The sequence below is a fragment of the Mya arenaria genome, chromosome 3, assembly GCF_026914265.1.
Source record: "Mya arenaria isolate MELC-2E11 chromosome 3, ASM2691426v1".
NCBI lineage: Eukaryota > Metazoa > Mollusca > Bivalvia > Myida > Myidae > Mya > Mya arenaria.
This window is the reverse complement of record NC_069124.1, coordinates 73,969,642-73,987,789: the sequence shown is the minus strand read 5'-3', so window position 1 is coordinate 73,987,789 and position 18,148 is coordinate 73,969,642. Positions and strand designations below refer to the sequence as shown.

At 35.5% G+C, this 18,148-nt stretch overlaps 1 protein-coding gene across 2 annotated transcripts; it reads left to right on the top strand.

Annotated features, from left to right (window-relative positions):
• The first annotated feature begins 2,469 nt into the window (after positions 1-2,469).
• On the top strand, positions 2,470-12,852 carry LOC128228007 (junction-mediating and -regulatory protein-like). 2 transcript variants are annotated; one of them, XM_052939017.1, is made up of 11 exons: positions 2,470-2,620; positions 4,034-4,211; positions 5,357-6,063; positions 6,303-6,384; positions 8,236-8,326; positions 8,612-8,777; positions 8,978-9,147; positions 9,961-10,047; positions 10,421-10,516; positions 10,763-11,390; positions 11,654-12,852. In XM_052939017.1, the coding sequence occupies exons 2-11, from the start codon at positions 4,045-4,047 to the stop codon at positions 11,869-11,871; spliced, it is 2,412 nt and encodes an 803-aa protein (XP_052794977.1). In that variant the 5' UTR covers positions 2,470-2,620; positions 4,034-4,044; the 3' UTR covers positions 11,872-12,852. The 2 variants fall into 2 exon arrangements, with proteins under 2 accessions (XP_052794977.1, XP_052794976.1); XM_052939016.1 differs by having other exon boundaries at positions 2,479-2,620; positions 4,037-4,211.
• Positions 12,853-18,148: the final 5,296 nt, after the last annotated feature.

Sequence of the window (18,148 nt, the reverse complement as noted above, 5' to 3'; positions counted from 1 at the left end):
AACCCTGGTCTGAGATTAGTTGGGTAGTGCCCAACGTACGGTGATACCTCGCCCTTTTTGACTAATTCCTAATGTCAGAACATATGCGATTTCTTCAAATCATGTGAAACTCATGATTTGTCTGTATACTAAAACATACATGTCTATTTCAGTAAATTTAAGGCTTTCCAGCCTAAAATATGTTTTTGGCCTTTTGGTGTGTATTTTTAAGACACACTCCGTTTCACTATATTTTCCTCTCTCTGTCTTTTTTCTTTTGGAAACAATAAACAAATCAAACTCTCATGATTATCATAGCAGTTTTGTTAATTTATAAGAAAAATGGACGGCCCCGGCCCCTTTCCCTAAATTATTGAAAAATCTCGGAAACCACTGCACCTGCTCGGCTGAAAATTTAAGGTCTGCCCGCACCTATTGCCTGCATTATGGCTTGACCCAACTGTGACCAAGGCAGTAAGTGTGTTTTTAAAATGAAATAGACGTAACTACAAGTTTTTGTCACCTCCGGATATTAGCAGGGTCGACGAAATGAAGTGAGATTCTAAAAGATCCAGATGCGATACCCTAGACCATTCTCAAACATACCTCCTGATACTTTTACGTGCCTGTTGTATCACACAAGTACACAGGATACAACCTTCCTGTGTTTAATTAAAGGGGCTGTTTCACGTATGATAAAATAGCGGGAAAAAAAGAAAATTGTCGAAAACTGACATAAACTTGGCATCGATGTGTACAATGCATTGGAACTTACTAACTGAAGTACCACATAGTTTACAATTTATTTAAGTTTTGCAGTTATTTCGTATTTTTCCATTAAAATGATTACTGGGTATGTCTACCAGGTAGAATTCATTCCTTATGCGTGATTGGCTAGTCGGTGTTATCACGTGATATTACCGAGTATAGCTTAATTATGTCACCCGATTAGAGTAAGCCTTTTTTGGCGACACGGGTTCGAACCCGGTGTCCGACACATTTTTTTTTACATTTTGGTACTTTTTTTACAATTATGATATCAAAGCGTAACACATTCTATTAGATAATTGTCCTGATATTCGTTACAGAAAAAACTTTTATGAGTGCCAATACGTGAAACAGCCCCTTTAAACCATTATTGAGTATTCAAAATTTCCAAGTACATGTACCACCCTTTACATGCTTAGTGACAGGCAAGGGGGCTGTTGGTACAACATTTGTGCAACGTATTTCAGTATGACACGGCCAGAAATTGAACCCGGGACCTTGCCCATCCGAAGTGAACGCTCTATTACTGAGCTATCGGGACGGTCTCTACCGATCACAGCTTCATAATACGCTCACCAGAACGACGCGGTGACAAACACATCTCTTTGAAGCGCCGTAATTTCCTGTGTGTGGGGGTGGATATTAATTCCATATCTCTTTGATCATCCACAATGCAATCGTTTTCTTTTAAATGATTGGCGGGCTAATTGCAACTTTATTTTATGTGATTTTATTCAATTAAACAGGATGACTTAGCAAATTGCATTTTTACTTACATTATTTTCTTAACTGTAAGGTTGGTTTTTTAAAGTTAATAAATGCATTCGGACCATGAGACAGGCTAACGGACATGCCATTGCTAGTGATCTAACGCCACTTTGCACAGCGCACTTCATGAATCTGTATCATTCATACCTCGCAGTCGTAGCATTGTCAACGGATTTTTGTGGCTTTACTTATTCATAAACACTTTTAATAAATAGCAAGACTAAGCATTGGCAATCAAACACATATTACGGAGAATTTGTTTCGTTTAAAATAGAAAACAGAGCTTCCGTTAAAGGAAGTTTGGAAGTATACTTTAACGGAAGCCCGTTAAAGGAAGTTTGGAAGTATACTTTAACGGAAGCCCGTTAAAGGAAGTTTGGAAGTATACTTTAACGGAAGCCCTGTTGATTAAGGTGATATCTAAGTACGCAAAAAAAGCAATTTGTCGGAAACTGCTTGCCGTCGGAAACTGCTTCCCAGCCAGTATTACTCTCTCGAAATGGGTTTAAAGTTTTAAAATTGATTCCTTAGGAGTACAATATAACTTCTGTAATTTTGAAGAAAACTTCCAAAGTTGAAAGCTTGAAAGTTCAAAACATCAAAACCTGGTATCAATATTACTTTTATGGTCACAATTTCAATCAGTTTTGAAATAAAATGAATAATTATAATCTAAATCTGTGAAATTTGACAAGTTAGTAATAGTTGCAAAGTATTGGATTTTTAACATACCCGAGAGTTGGAAAACAGTGCAAACAAATATTGTAATCGAGATTCTGTACCTTCCACATTTCAGTGAAAAACTTCCAATATTGATGGACAGGAAGTTCATATTTCCAGTTTCAAATTATTTATGGAAGCCCTGATGCAAATATTATGTTATATAAATATATTTGGTCCGTTTTTGTAAATAGTGCCGCGGTCTTTCTGAAGGCATAATGGTTGGGTGTAACCTGAAAGTAAATATCACTGCGTAAACAATATCAATTATGACATGTCAGCTGACCAAACCAAAACATAAACAAAGAAGATTAATCATGCTTGTTCGTTGTTTTTGTGTAGTTAATAACACTGAACAAACAATAATGTTGGTTAATATATGAAGGTAATCTAATAATTATATGATAAATTACTTATTTTGTAGAGTGGGAGTGAATGTTAGAAAAGAAAATAACATACGCAAAAACGTGTTTTTTGCTCCCACGTTTGCTTACAATGTCACTGCCACTGCCACTGGTCATCACTGACATTTCTGGTGCAGGAGGGTTTTCGTTCAATTACCAGAATCTATCAGAAACAAGATCCATCACAGGATCCATATGATTTACTTAAGAACAGAACTCAAATGATCAACTTAGATGCCATAAAATATGAAATTGCAGCCATGGAATCCAGCGTACCACTGGGCAGTGACCTTGGCCCCGTGCTGTTTCACCTCTTCAGTAACAATCTACTAAGCTATGTCTCTTGTACATCCAATTTCTGATAATTTGCAGAAGACTGTTTTTTAAAGATGCACTCTCATAGATCGACAGTTTTTTTTTTTTTTTTTTTTTTTTTTTTTTTGTCTCCGAATACACTGATTTTGGCATCAATCCCTTTAATTCAGTCATAAAAGATAACTCACAATGTAACAATTCTCAGCTGCTGAAAAAAATGTCCATAAATTGCAGTTTTTAAGCGTCAAACATTAATTTTCTACCATAAACATGAAAAACTGCTATCTTATCTGTAGTAAGCCTTATTATATCACTGGTTTCTAGACATTTTCGTAAATATTGGCTCATTCCAAGACAAAAGATAAAAAAACGTTGTCAAAATGATCAATCTGTGAGAGTGCAGCTTTAATTTCCATACAAAAGGTCAAAAGTGATTGAGATCTCCAGGCTTTACAAGAATACCTAAACCAGTTAAAGAAGGTGGAGTGCAAAATGGAATTCCATCCCCTGAAGTGCCAATTGCTGCATATTACCAAAAAAGAAACACGAAACACATGTCATACAACATCCACACTGAAGAAGTAACTAAATCATCAAATTACCTCAGAATTAACATTGAAAACAACTTGAATAACCATGTCAACAATGCCAGTAAGAGAGCAGAAAACACCAGAGTTTTCATCTAAAGAAACATGTACAAAGCCCTAAGAAGACGAAGGAGCTATGCTACATGACTGTTATTGGACAAGTAGTAGAATATGCCCCTAGCCTGCCATATTGGATCCACACATACAAGACAACATCAGGATGCTGGAGATGCTTAAATTAAACGTTCTGTTATAATTAGTGCTAACAGTAACAAATATTCGTAAAACAGCTGAAATAGTTTTGATGGCACAGAGTTTAGAAATAAAAATAAAATTCCACTGTTTTAATTGTTGGTGATAAATAATGTGTTATCAGCCCATGGCAAAATGGCTCTATTTTCATTAGGAACTTGCTATGACATAAACGTTTTAAACTGCTTGTGAGACTTACAAAATGTTATACAATGATGTTTAACTGTTAATTTTCTAAAGCAGGTGATAAAATGACCATGGCCAGTCCAAGAGTTTGTGATGGTTTTGACCAGCCAGACAGCTTAGAGGGTTGGGTAGCTATCAAGGAGGATCCATTCACATCAAATATCATCCCTCCTCGCCTCCTCTTCCTGGTCTCCTGGAATGATGTGGAAAGAAAACTAGCTGTCACATGCAGGTGAGGACTAGTTAAAGACAGTAGCAATATCTCACACCAATGTATTAAGAAACACAATTATACTCCCACATAACTGGGGGCTATTATCCTGTATAGGAGTTGTGTTCCTTGTGTTGTGTCCCATTTTATCCCAAAACTCTTTTGTTGCATGTAGCTTCAAAAGAATTGCACCCACATGTACACACATGGAACTTGGTAGGTATGTTGGTCAGTATGGGTGGTGTGCACCAGTTTTTTTTTTGTTACATTTTACTTGGACTTGCTAGAGTTATGGCCCTTTAAAAAGTAATATATTGTGTTGCATATTGTACTAACAGTATTGCACCTTTGCCAAAATAAATATATCATCCCACAATGTTAAAACTTCATAGGAATGTTGGTCAGCACTGGCTGTTGTGGTTCTGTATTTTTTGTCACATTTTATTAGGGTTAACAAGAGTGACAGCCCTTGACGTAGTTAAAATTGTAAAAAAAAAAATGTTTTGCATGTAGCACCAACAATATTGCACTTACGCAATCGAAACTTCATGTTGGTCAATATTGTCTGCTATGCATCTCCCATTTCTTTCACATTTCTCTGGGTCTAACAAAAGCTTGTGTCACATGAAGCTTGTAAAGAATTACACCCCCACTCATGAAACTCTGATATTAGAATCGAAAGAAATGTTTTTCAGCATTGGCTGTTGTGCACCTGCCATTTCTTTCTTATTTCACTCGGTCTAACAAGAGTTAGGGTCCTTGTCTAAGAAAAAAATGGTGTGAAAAATATTGTGTCACATATAGCACCAAACGTATTGTTCCAAAACTCTTGAAACCTTGTAGGAATGTTGGTCAGCATTGATTGTTGCACCTTCTATCTCTTTCGAATTTCACTTGTTAGAGTAATGTGTTATGCTGAAACCTGATTGTCTTCAGATTAAAATATTTCCAATCAGTTGGAAGGAGAAATTTCTGATGGGCGAAAAGTCATTTTTTATGGTTCATGGGTATCAGTAAGCAATAATTTTGGGCAACTGCTACTTTTCTTGATTATTTTCAGGTTTGATTAAGAGATGGATGAGAGCTCCAATTATGTAGGTATACTGGCAGAACAAACATAATTGCAGAGTTTCGTTAATTTCTGAAATATTTTGTTTGATTTGCAGGCTACGAAACAGAGTTGTGAGTGACACAGCTGAGCATCATGGCAGGTCAGGTCTGTTCAGCTTCCGGGAGCTTCGAGCCATTCATGATCTACTGTGCCTTATTCACCCGTCCCTTGGGCCTTTTCTTCCTGATCTTCCAGAGGAGCCCTGGGGAATATGGGCGTATGTCAGTAATGAGGAAACCCCACCAAACATTGATGACATATGTGATCAATTGCAGAACTTCTATTTCCCAAATGCTTTAATAACATGCAAGGAACATCTGCTCATGTCTACAATGTTTGAAGAGCATTCTGAAGAAGAATATTTTGAAAGCATTAGTGAGTTAAGGAGGCAGGGATATGATTATAATATAAAACTAGCGGAAGAAGAACTAAAGAATGTTTTATTTGAACGCGAAAATGCAAGCAATATGTCAGAGATGACAGGTATTTATGAGAGAGAAGACACAGCTGTATTCAAATTAAACATAGCAATGGCTGAACTATTCAACTACCTGCTGCAGCCATTTCTTGATTTGCGAGAGGTGGCCTGCCTCAAGGTTCGGGAGGCCAAGTCAGAGATTCAAAACCCAGATAATGGTGAGAGGGTGCGGCGTGAGTTCTGTGCTCAGCTGTCTGAGTGGCAGGGTCAGTATGAACAAGCCCTTGACACCATACAGGACAACTATATCAAGTACTATACACAGACTAAAGACATACTGCTGGGTGAGTAAGAACTGTTATAAAAATGTAAGGGATTCATAAATAATGATAAATGATTTGAAAATAAGAGTTTAAACCTTTATGATTAATTGTGCTTGTTTTAACTTACATGTTTAATTGTGAATATTTTTTTCAAGATCAAAACAAGTTTCTGTTAGGTTTTACTATTCCTTTTGTAAAGTTTACTAATTAGACACATTTCAAACTTATTCAATGTTTATATTACAAGATAAATGCTTCAGATATTCTAAAGCGCCTTGATGAAGACAGGAGGAGATTTGGTCCTACTTCTTTTCAGCTTGTTTCTCAGGAAAGATATTATAGGCAAGACCATTTTTATCATTTTAGTTACAGTAACATACTAGTATTTAATTTTTACCTCATCTGTTTTTAAAGAAAAATAATGTTGAGTCTTTGTCACAGACTTGGTGTCATCTGCATCAACATTTATATTGTGAAAAACTATAACCTTGGCCATCATTTAAAAACAAGATATTTCCATGTTACACTTATTGCCAGAGTCAGTATGCAAATGCACAGCAACGCCCATAAAACTGGCTTTAATGAAAGTCAAGTTATCCCCCTTGATAGTTTGAGAAAAGTAATTTTTCTTTTATATAATCATTCAAGATAATCACATAAAACTTTCCTACACATTATACTAGTTACAAAGTGCACATGTACAACAAGGCCCATAACTCTTGCTTTAGTTATGCCCTTTTTAGTTTGAAATTAGTCATAAAATTCCATTCTGACCATAAATAACCATTCAAGATATATATACCTGAAACTTTGTACACATGCTACAAGTGATAAATGCACATGCCATTTGTGTTGCAAGGACCATAACTCTTGCTTAATAATTGTCTAGTTATGCCCGATGTGGAAAAGTCATGCCAAAAACTTTGATTGATAATAACTTCATAACCCTTCAAGATATTCACATAAAAATTGAGCTAATAATTTTGGTGACACTATACAATTGCGTAGCAAGACCAATTACTCTTCAGTTGTTTTCAAGTTTTGCCCCTGATAGAGTTGAAAAAGTCATGCAAAAACTTTAATTTGACCGACTTAATAACCATTCAAGATATCCACTTCAAAATTTATTCACATGTTACAAATGACAAAATGTTGCACATGAGTAGCATGGCCCATGACTCTTGTTTCAATATGTGTCAAGTTATGGCCCTTGATAGTTTGAAAGTCTTGCAAAAAGTTTAAATTGCCTGAAAGTTACATCCAAGATTTTCACATGCAATGTTGTAAACTTATTTCTCCCACCTCAGATAAGTAGATCCATTAATTTAACCATGCTAGAATTTCTTATCTTGCCCACGGACGAAGATAAAATGCCCTATGGAACTTCTTTTAATGGTCACCAAATTGTAATTACCTCCCTTGTTGAAGACTGTCGTCTGTAGCGCATCATGGAAACCTTGTCTGGTGGCAATATTTAGAACGCGAGTTAATTATTTCTCGCTTCAAATGTCACCAGAAAACAGTTTTCACGCACCTTTCAAGAAATAATGCTTCACTCTTCTTAGAACTATTTAAAGACCGATCAGACCATTTACATACTCTGAATCACTGCGCGAATATCCATGACAACCACGAATTATTGCATATCCATACGCAATTATTTTCACTTTTAAGCAAAAAAGAGTTCCAGCAAAAAATACATTTTTACTTAATTTTGTTTAACTGAGGTGGGAGAAAAAGCATCTACCATAGCCGCTCGTGTAAGATAGGTTCATCCCGACTCTCGCGCAGGGTGTTTTGCGGAAACTCGGTAAACCTCGTTTCCACAAAACACCCTACGCTTGGGTCGGAATGAACCTATCTTACACTCTCGACCATGGAAGATACTTATATACCAGTGATAATGTGCACATGTGTAGCAAAGCCAAAACTTTTTGCTTTTACAAGTGTAAATCTATGTCCCGTATGGATGGAAAAGAACGCTCCACAGCACTTTTGTTAAATGTAAATCTCATTTTCCTCTATTTCTTGATTATTTTTTTATGGTTTTGTTAAAAACAAATGAAGGTATTACACAATATATGTAACATACTAGTAGTACTATGTAGGTTGTTTTATTAGAATGATTTGTAGACCTAGAAATACCAAACTAATTTAATCAGAAATTGTTTTCATAATGTACTTTCTTTCCAGAGTCAAGGAGGATTACTGTCTGGAAAACCTCCAGCTTTTGCAAAGTAAAAAGAAACTGTTTGTACAGGAAAGGGATAAAGTGAAAGAAATGGTAGGATTTTATTGTGAAATTTCAAGCCTTTTTATAAGATCTATTTGAATGATTTTATCTTAAACCTAATAGGAAGTTGTTTGTGGAAACAATATTAACATTGGTCTGTTTAATGGAATATTAAAGGATAAGTATGTTTAATTTTAATTTCCAGTAGATTAACATGTTAATGTAAACTGTTCATAACATGTTAAAACTGTTCATTTTGAAATGGTTGGAAAAAAATATGATCGGTGTTGATGTGCTCCCAATTTAAATATTCATGTGTTGCTTTTTTACCAAAAGATAGCGAGTATGGATGAGTCTCCTGGATTGAAAAATGACCTTCTTAGACTGGAGAATGATGTGTTTGATTGGCAGATAAAGATATATGACCTTCACCTAGATATACTTAAGGCAGAGGAACAGCTGGTTAAAACTCAGAAAGAGGCTATCACAAGGACTATAGAAGGTATAAGTAGTATCTTATATATTACTGTTCTTAGCTGCAGGCTTTATTCTGGAAATCATTTAATTATATGCATTACCCAAATTGCCATTAAAAACTCTGGTATGTAGTTTAAGAAAGGAGTGTAAACCTCTATACAAGTGATTTCCATAAATTTAACAGATGTAAAGGCTGCATTCTTGTATCCTAAGGCTGTTTTCCAGATGAGGCAGATCGTGTGGTGTTTTATGATGCTGTTGAGAACGTCGATGACTTGAGCCCGGACGATGACCTTGACCTCCCGTCTATGATGGTGGCTGACCCTCGCCTCAGAAAGATCAATTCTAAACTTAAAGACATCAACACTAAAAGAGCAAAGCTAAGGACAATTAAGGTATGATTAATGGTTGTTTACAATTTTCAATGTTTGTGATGTTTATATGACACAAATCATAACTTTAAGGAACTTCTGTTTTACATATTAATATTCTAAGAATGTTTTATTCTCAGAAATAGGTTATGCAACAGGGTGTTCACCATATGATTTTATTGCACTCTTGCTTTCATACAGATTTCGCTTACATCCTTCATGGTCATTGGTCAGTGTGTATTACTATAATAGTATAATTATGAGAGTGGTCAAGTGAGTTTTCTATTCAATAAATAGTTTTTATAGTGGGTGTGTTATGTATAAAATTTCCCATAACCATTCCCGCCTTTCTGTCTTTTCTCATCGCACTTAACCTGTAACAAACAACAACGAACTCATCCAGAAAACTTTTCATAGAATACTCATACACCACCGCCTGTAGGCAATATTATGTATTAATAGATGATACGTATCGTTACTTTTAATTCTCATGTTGCAATAAGTTTTGCAGTGCTTCCATTAAAGAATGTTTGGAATTGTATTTCTACTTAAAAAAACCAGGAATCAATATATTTATAACATTTAAGTCTTGAAGTAAAGTAATTGTTTTAATATAAATTTTGTATAACTGGCAAGCTTTAGAAAAAAATGTTTTTTTTATATATTAGATTGACAATAGTGGAAAAATGCTTAGTGTACCATATACTTAAACTTCCACAGTTCAGGGAACAACTTCCTAAATTGATGATTAGGAAGTTCATACGTATATTTTCAAATTCTTAATGCAAGACCCATTTTGAACTTACACAGGAACATATGGTTGATATTTATTTTCAGGCCAACTTAAAATCAAAGATGCATTCAAAAGTAAACCAGAAAAGAGAAGAAATTGAAAGATTTGAATATGCCCACCGATTACAGAAGGTAAATATCAAGCAATTCATGACTCAGCCTGGTAATTAATTAATAAAAGGTTATATTAAGAAGTTCATTGTATCAAAATGTAGAAAAAAGTGAATGCAAGAAGTAAATACTATTGGAATGAAGTGCTGAACAATTTCAGTGTGAATCAACCGATTGCTAATTATAGGTGTCCGCCTCTCACCCAAGAGGCTGTAGGTTTGAACCCAACCAGAGGAACTTTCTCAAGGCTTTTTAAAAAAGGCACTAGTACTGATTTTTACCAAGGAACCAGACTCTGCGTGATTCATATCAGCTTTCAGCTGTCTTCAAGGTAGAGCTAAAATAAATTAGTATTTAAACAACTCATTGATTGAATCCATGTATATTTCTGTAGAAACGTGAACAGCAGAGGGAAGAGCTGGAGCAGAAGCAGGACTTGATAGTGTCAGAGCGCCGGCGAACCATTGATCGCCTCAAAACATTCAGGGTGGTATGTATCTCGACTGGTTATTCTTTCTGCATTGTGATTCTTTTCAAACTGATATCATCATTTGATCGCAGAACTAACTTGTGACATGGATTATTTTTTATTAATATAAAGTAGGTATCAGAGTTATTTTATTTTTTCAGCATTTTTTAAGATTATGTGCATATGTTACAAATATTAATATATTAGCTTTAGTCTTTTAGTGTTGATGTCTTTATTATATATTATAACCAAGTCTACAATTTACAGAAATATCCTACCCCAGCGACCATAAAACCTCCAAGATACCAGCCACCCAGCCAGAAGAAGGGTAGGTCTTTCATTCAAACTACCAAAGGGCTTTCAACCATTAGAGAGAGAAAGACACCTGTGTCTAAGGACAATAATGCTACTTTTAATGTAAAGGACAAAAAACGTATAGTGACACGTCCAAAAAGTGGCAAAAAAGACACAGTTGATGGTGACATACCCGTCACTATATATGTGAGTGGACCTCCCCCTTGCCAATCAAACACAAACACGACAACCAGTGAGCCAACTGGTACAAGGCTAACAGAAGCCAGTCATGAACTTCCAGTTTCAGACAATCATTTCAGTGAAAAAGAGCGTGAATCATCTCAGACTGCAAGTCAGGCACCCCCTCCTCCACCAGGTTTCCCCCCACCTCCACCTCCACCACCACCGCCACCGCCTCCTCCTTCAGTGCCTTTACCCCCACCCCTCCTGGTGTTTAAGAAAAAGGGGGAGAATATGAGCACACTGGATGCCCAGAAGAAGGGAAGTAGTGAGCCGGTGAAACCAGACCTCCAGGCGATACAGCAGGGCCTTAAGGGACTCAAGCCTGCCACTGACAGACCTGAGATGCAGAAACCAAAAGGTTTGTAAAATCTCTAATTTTGAAATCATTTAATAAAAGGTTTAAAAACACTACATGTATGGTATGCATAATGTTTGAGTGATGTAATTAAGTCCTGGCAATAGTGTTTACACATCAAATATAGAATGATGAAGTTAAACTGTGTCTTTAAAAACTTTTAAATTATTTGTTGATTTCAATGTTGCAATTCTTAAGTGTTGTTGAAAATGCAGAATTTCCAAAACATTATATGAGTGAATGTGTTTTTTTTTGTATTGGTTTAGCTCCATCAGCCGACCCAATGGCTGAGATGGTAAATCTGATAAAGAAGGGTGTAAAACTGCGTCCAATGCGTGAGGTTTCCAGACCTGAAACCCCTCAGCAGACGACTCCCTCCGAGGACCACATGAAACTTTTGGTTGAGAGCCTTAATAGGATCAACCTGTTCACACGAGAAAGTTCACCTGACAGCGACACCGATGATGGCGAGTTTGATGACTGAGAGTCCTTTTATAGCAGGGGAAAAGGTTTTAGGCTGTCTTTTATATTGAGCATAGCTGTTTTGAAAACTTTTGAAAATGGATTAAGAGCCTAATTTTAAATAATTTATTGATAAGTTGTAATGCATAATATTCTTGCATTGTGGATTATTCAATGAAATAAATAATTATGTAGTTTGTGCTGGTGCTCCTTAAAGGGACTCGCTCATGTTTTTGTAAAATACACTTTTTTTTGTACCACAGAAAATAAAGAGTGGCAAATCATTAAGAGTAAACTAAGATACTGATGGCTTGAAAAAATCAACAAATGTTAATATATGCTCAAATATTATCTTTGAAGTCCATGAATTTGAATATCTTTAGTAACTAATCAACAAAAGGCTTAAAGGTTAAGTTCTTCTCTTGTGTATGAGTTCTTGTGGGCATAAGGTTTTGTTGTCAGGATTCTAATTTTTTCTTGACTTTACCGGTGTGGGTTTGTACCCTATTAAAACCAGAGTATTTTTTTATACTTAGTGTACTTTTTTCTGCAATTTCAATATTAAAGAGTGAAAAAGTTACCGGGTATAAGTATTTTCAGATGCATTACCAGGAAAAAGTTGGAGCGAGTCCCTTTAAGGATTAATGGTGATGGAGTAATTACCAATGCACGTCATTCTGTTCCATGATATAAGAAACGTAGCTATGATATAGTAGCTTACCGGACAACAAATAATAACTGTTGTCATAGGAATGGAGGGTGTCTTTTTAACCAAAATAGTATTTATAATTCAGCTTACATGGTCTTATCTATTTCAATTATCGGAGCTTTTATGTTGACCATCCCGCTTGGAAAGATTACCATGATTTTGTGTGAATTTGCTATGTTGTGATTGTTTTTGTCGAAATGTACTGGTAATGCCATTGATTTTTTTCTTCAAAATTCATTTCTTCACAAATCTATTATATATATACAGATTTTTTCATGGAGGAGACTTTGCATAATTATATAAAATGCTCACACAAGTGCTTGACACAATACTTGTTGTTTTCAAATGTACAATGTTGATTTTGATGATGCAGATCGAGGGAATATGGCCTGAAATAGGAATCCAGATAGACTGATTTTATTTGCCAGAAAGCAGTGCTTAAGTTTGTTTTTTGCTTAACCCTTTACTTCATGTAAACCTAAGCCATTTCAGGCTGCCAGTTCATGGCTTATCAGTTCATATCAGTACCCCTACTTCATAGGAGATTATTGATATTATTGGAATTTTAACCCTAATGTATTACAAACCTATTTTCTTAGTATTTCTTTTGGTTTAATCAATAAGTCATCAATGTAAAGTTTATAGAGAATTAAATTTCCAATCCAGTCATATAAATTTTATTTTGTTATCTAAATTATTTCCGCATGATATTCATAAACAAACAGAAAAATATGTCAAATTTGATGAAAATTAATTTTTATTACACTTTTATTTATCAAACATAACACGAAATATTATATAAACAACATATTTTTATAATACATTTAATGCAACCTGAATTGAAACAAAGATGGACAGAATTAAAAAATAGTTCACAACAAAGAAGCACGGTATATTTATATATATGATACAGAAGAAAAAAAAGTTGATCAACAGTCACAGTACGTATAACTTTCGGTTATTTAACACTACAATGAACAAATAAAGTTATTATTCAACTACTAAATGAGGCCTGCATGCTATTGTTTACTAAATTTATATCGTTTATTGCATGTCCATGTATTGTCATTTGGGTTTGATTTTAAAAATCCTCATTGCTCGTATCCTTGTGTGCGTGACGCCGAGGTCTGAATTCTCGACGTCGTACTCAATGTCTCAAACTCATTTTAATTGAAGCCAGAATGTTCCGATTCGTCAGACAAACACTGAAATATAAATGACATTATTCAGGAATGTTGTTTAAACTGAAGTTAACAAGAGCAGAAATTAGCTCTACATTGCATTCTTGTGTATTCGAAAACACGTGTTCCAACAGCTGATCGATGTTAAATTGGGTCATGTCAAAGTTTAACAATAGGGATAGTCATTATTTTATAACACATTTGTACTTACTTTCAATTTGTAGAAGCAGATGCGCATTTTTATGACCGGATTAGCGAAACAGAAGTGACACATATGTCCCATATAATGATTTATGGCCTTTGTTTATACAAGCCAGATGATTTTTTGTTTATCCAACATGGCCGACATTTTGACACGTTTTCGAACCATGACCTGTGACGTCAGGCGCGTGATCAATAAAATATAGTTGTATTATTGGTAGTTAATTATAACTTGCAGTATTGTGTAAATTTCCACGAGGAAAACGAGACAGGAATGCCCACAAACCTGCGCAGTCAACGTTTTACGCATCTTTGATACCAGTGACCTTATTTTGCGATTTTTCCGAAATTCTTTAAATAGTAACATAGTGTTTTTTTTAGTGCATTGTATTTATCGATGTTTATACTTCATGAATATGAATTTATAGCGCATAAACAAGCATCAGGTATGAAAATAAATGCCCCTACATTACGAATACGTAGGATTACGTATCTATGAAGCTATGGATAAAACGTTAAGATCCGTATCTATGAAGCTATGGATAGATAAGTAAAATTGCGTATCTATGAAGTAAAGGGTTAAACATAATTTTATGCTGAAATTGAAACATTTGGAATAAAAGGGTTTAATCCATGTGAAAAGTTGAATTATCTTAAACTTACAAAACTTGAAAAACTCTCAGTTTATATGTGCATGAAATTGACAAAGATCTTATTATTTTGTTTGTTTTTGACATATAGATAGAATTGATTTGATCCATTTTTAAAACTGATTAATTCATTGTTTGTTTGATTGATTGATGTTTATTCAGATTAAAACATTCAACATAACAAATTCATTTAAATAAGTAATATGTTGTTATCATCATGACCTTTAAACTAATTTTCATTAAAAAGTTTCAAAAGTCAGCCAGCATGATAATATTACCAAAATTTTACTGAAACAAAAATAGTGAACTTGGCTTGATCCAGTAATAAGGGACTTAAGATTGTTGAAGACACTGTGGCCTGGAGATTATTTCTAATAAACCACCCTGAGTTCTTTTATTTTGTTGGTCTCGCTGTGTGTGTTCTGTGATGAAAGAGGGATACAAAACAAACATTTAGCTAATATAAGATTTAACCGGACTCTGAGCTCATATTTATGTTTTCTTTTTTATTCTTTTGTGTTACATGTATTAGAGTAAGTCTGTAGAATATGCAACACAGGTTGTATGTTGTTGTTGTGATTCAAAACTGTGCAATTTTCGTTGCTGAATGAATGTTAAGTTTACTGTTATTTCCTTTTCTTGATGTTCTATTTATTATTGATCTTGGAATTGTTTGTGTATATTTTGGTGACAAAGGTGCTGTTCTGGTCTCTCCTGGACGCATGTATATTTCCTTGTAAGACTCTTTCTTTTTTTATCAATAAAACACAAAAGTTAACACATATACACTATTGCATTGTGGTCAACCTGGGTTAGATACAGTTAGCAAAGTCCTATATTTCAACCATTTATTTCACATTTCATTGTGACACTGTACAGAAATGAAACAATAATGAAAAAGTGTTGACTTAAAAAATCTTATCTTACACATTTCAGTAGGGAAATATTTTTGACGAAAATCCAGGAACAGCCATATCTGCCCAAAAATCAAAATAGTCGTAAATGTAGTTCATAACAGAAAGGGAAGCATTATCATTGAATCTTTTCACAGCATCACTTATATCATGATTGTGTAATTAATTGAAAAATAGGGTTGTGATATTGTTGTTTGTAATCAATTGTGTGTTTTTTTAGCTCACCTGTCACTTTGTGACAAGGTGAGCTTTTGTGATCTCCTTTTGTCCGTCGTGCGTCGTCCGTCAACAATTTACTTAAAAGACATCTCCTCCTTAACCGCTGGGCCAATATTAATAAAACTTCATAGGGATGTTCCTTGGGTGGTCTTCTATCAAAGTTGTTCAAAGAATTCAATTCCATGCAGAACTCTGGTTGCCATGGCACCCAAAAGGAAAAACTTTAAAAATCTTCTTCTCCCAAACCACAAGGCTTAGGCCGTTGATATTTGGTAGGTAGGATCACCAAATGGTCCTCTACCAAGATTGTTCAAATTATGGCCCTTGGGTCAAAATTGGCCCTGCCCCGGGGGGGGGGGGGGTCATGGGTTTTCTCTATATGTTTATAGTGAAAACTTCAAAAATCTTCTCCTCTGAAATTACTTGGACTAGAGCTTAGATATTTTGCATGATTCATCGTCTAGTGGACCTTTACAAAGATTGTTCAAATGATGGCCTTGGGGTCAAAATTGGCCCCGCCCCGGGGGGTCATGGGTTTTCTCTATATGTTTATAGTGAAAACTTCAAAAATCTTCTCCTCTGAACTTACTTGGCCTAGAGCTTAGATATTTGGCATGATTCATCGTCTAGTGGACCTCTACAAAATTTGTTCAAATTATGGCAATGGGGTCAAAATTGGCCCCGCACCGGGGGGGGGGGGGGTCATGGGTATTCTCTATATGTTTATAGTTAAAACTTCAAAAATCTTCTCCTCTGAACTTACTTGGACTAGAGCTTAGATATTTGGCATGATTCATCGTCTAGTGGACCTTTACAAAGATTGTTCAAATTATGGCCTTGGGGTCAAAATTGGCCCCGCCCCCTTGGGGGGTCATGGGTTTTCTCTATATGTTTATAGTGAAAACTTCAAAAAAAATCTCCTTTGAATTTACTTGGACTAGAGCTTAGATATTTGGCATGATTAATCGTCTAGTGGACCTCTACAAAGATTGTTCAAATTATGGCCTTGGGGTCAAAATTGGCCCCGCCCCGGGGGGTCATGGGTATACTTGATATGTTTACAGTTAAAACTTCAAAAATCTTCTCCTCTTAACTTACTTGGACTAGAGCTTAGATATTTGGCATGATTCATCGTCTAGTGGACCTTTACAAAGATTGTTCAAATTATGGCCTTGGGGGTCAAAATTGGCCCCGCCCCGGGGGGTCATGGGTTTTCTCTATATGTTTATATTAAAAAAAATCAAAAATCACCTCTGAACTTAATTGGCTTAGAGCTTAGATATTTGGCATGATTCATCGTCTAGTGAACCTCTACAAAGATTGTTCAAATTATGGCCTTGGGGTCAAAATTGGCACCCCCCCCCCCCCCCCCCCCCCCCCCCCCCCCCCCGGAGGGTTAGGGTATTCTCTATATGTTTATAGTTAAAACTTCAAAAATCTTCTCCTTTGAACTTACTTGGACTAGAGCTTAGATATTTGGCATGATTCATCGTCTAGTGGACCTCTACAAAGATTGTTTAAATTATGGCCTTGGAGTCAAAATTGGCCCCGCCCCCTTGTGGGGTCATGGGTTTTCTCTATATGTTTATATTGAAAACTTCAAAAATCATCTCCTCTGAACTTACGTGGCTTAGAGCTTAGATATTTGGCATGATTCATCGTCTAGTGGACCTCTACAAAATTTGTTCAAATCATGGCCCTGGGGTCAAAATTGGCCACACCCCGGGGCTGATGGGTTTTCTCTATATGTGTTATAGTGAAAACTTAAAAAATCTTCTCCGAACTCACAAAGACAAGTAACATCTTAATTTAAACTGGATAACATATTTAGTACACATACCAATTTTCAATATGGGCCACATACAACAATTAATAACAAATATACATATATAGATACACACATAAAATCAAGTAGTGACAAGAGCTTAGATATTTGGCATGATATATCATCTAGTTGACTTGTACCAATATTGTTCAATCTTTGGCCCTGGGGTCAAAAAATGGCCCCACCCAGGCGGTCATGGGTTTCCTTAAATATGTATATGATAAAAATCTTCTTCTCCGAAACCAAAAGGCGAAGGCCTTAGATATTTGGTATAAAGCATCGTTTATTGGACCACTATTAAGATTGTTCAAACTTTAGCCCTGGGGTCAAAATTGGCCACGCCCCGTGTTCATAGGCTTAGGTTTTCAATATTTGTATATAATAGAAGCATAAAAAAAAAATTCTCTCCAAATTCACAAGGACTAGAGCTATTTCGCATAAAACATCATTAAGTGGACCTCTACCTTTATTGTCCAAACTTTGGCATTGGGGTAAAAAATGACCCAGACTTCTAAAAAACCTTAACTACTTTGAACCATCCAGATTTCTTATCAAACCAATGTGCAATATATGACAGGTGAGCGATTCAGGGCCATTTGG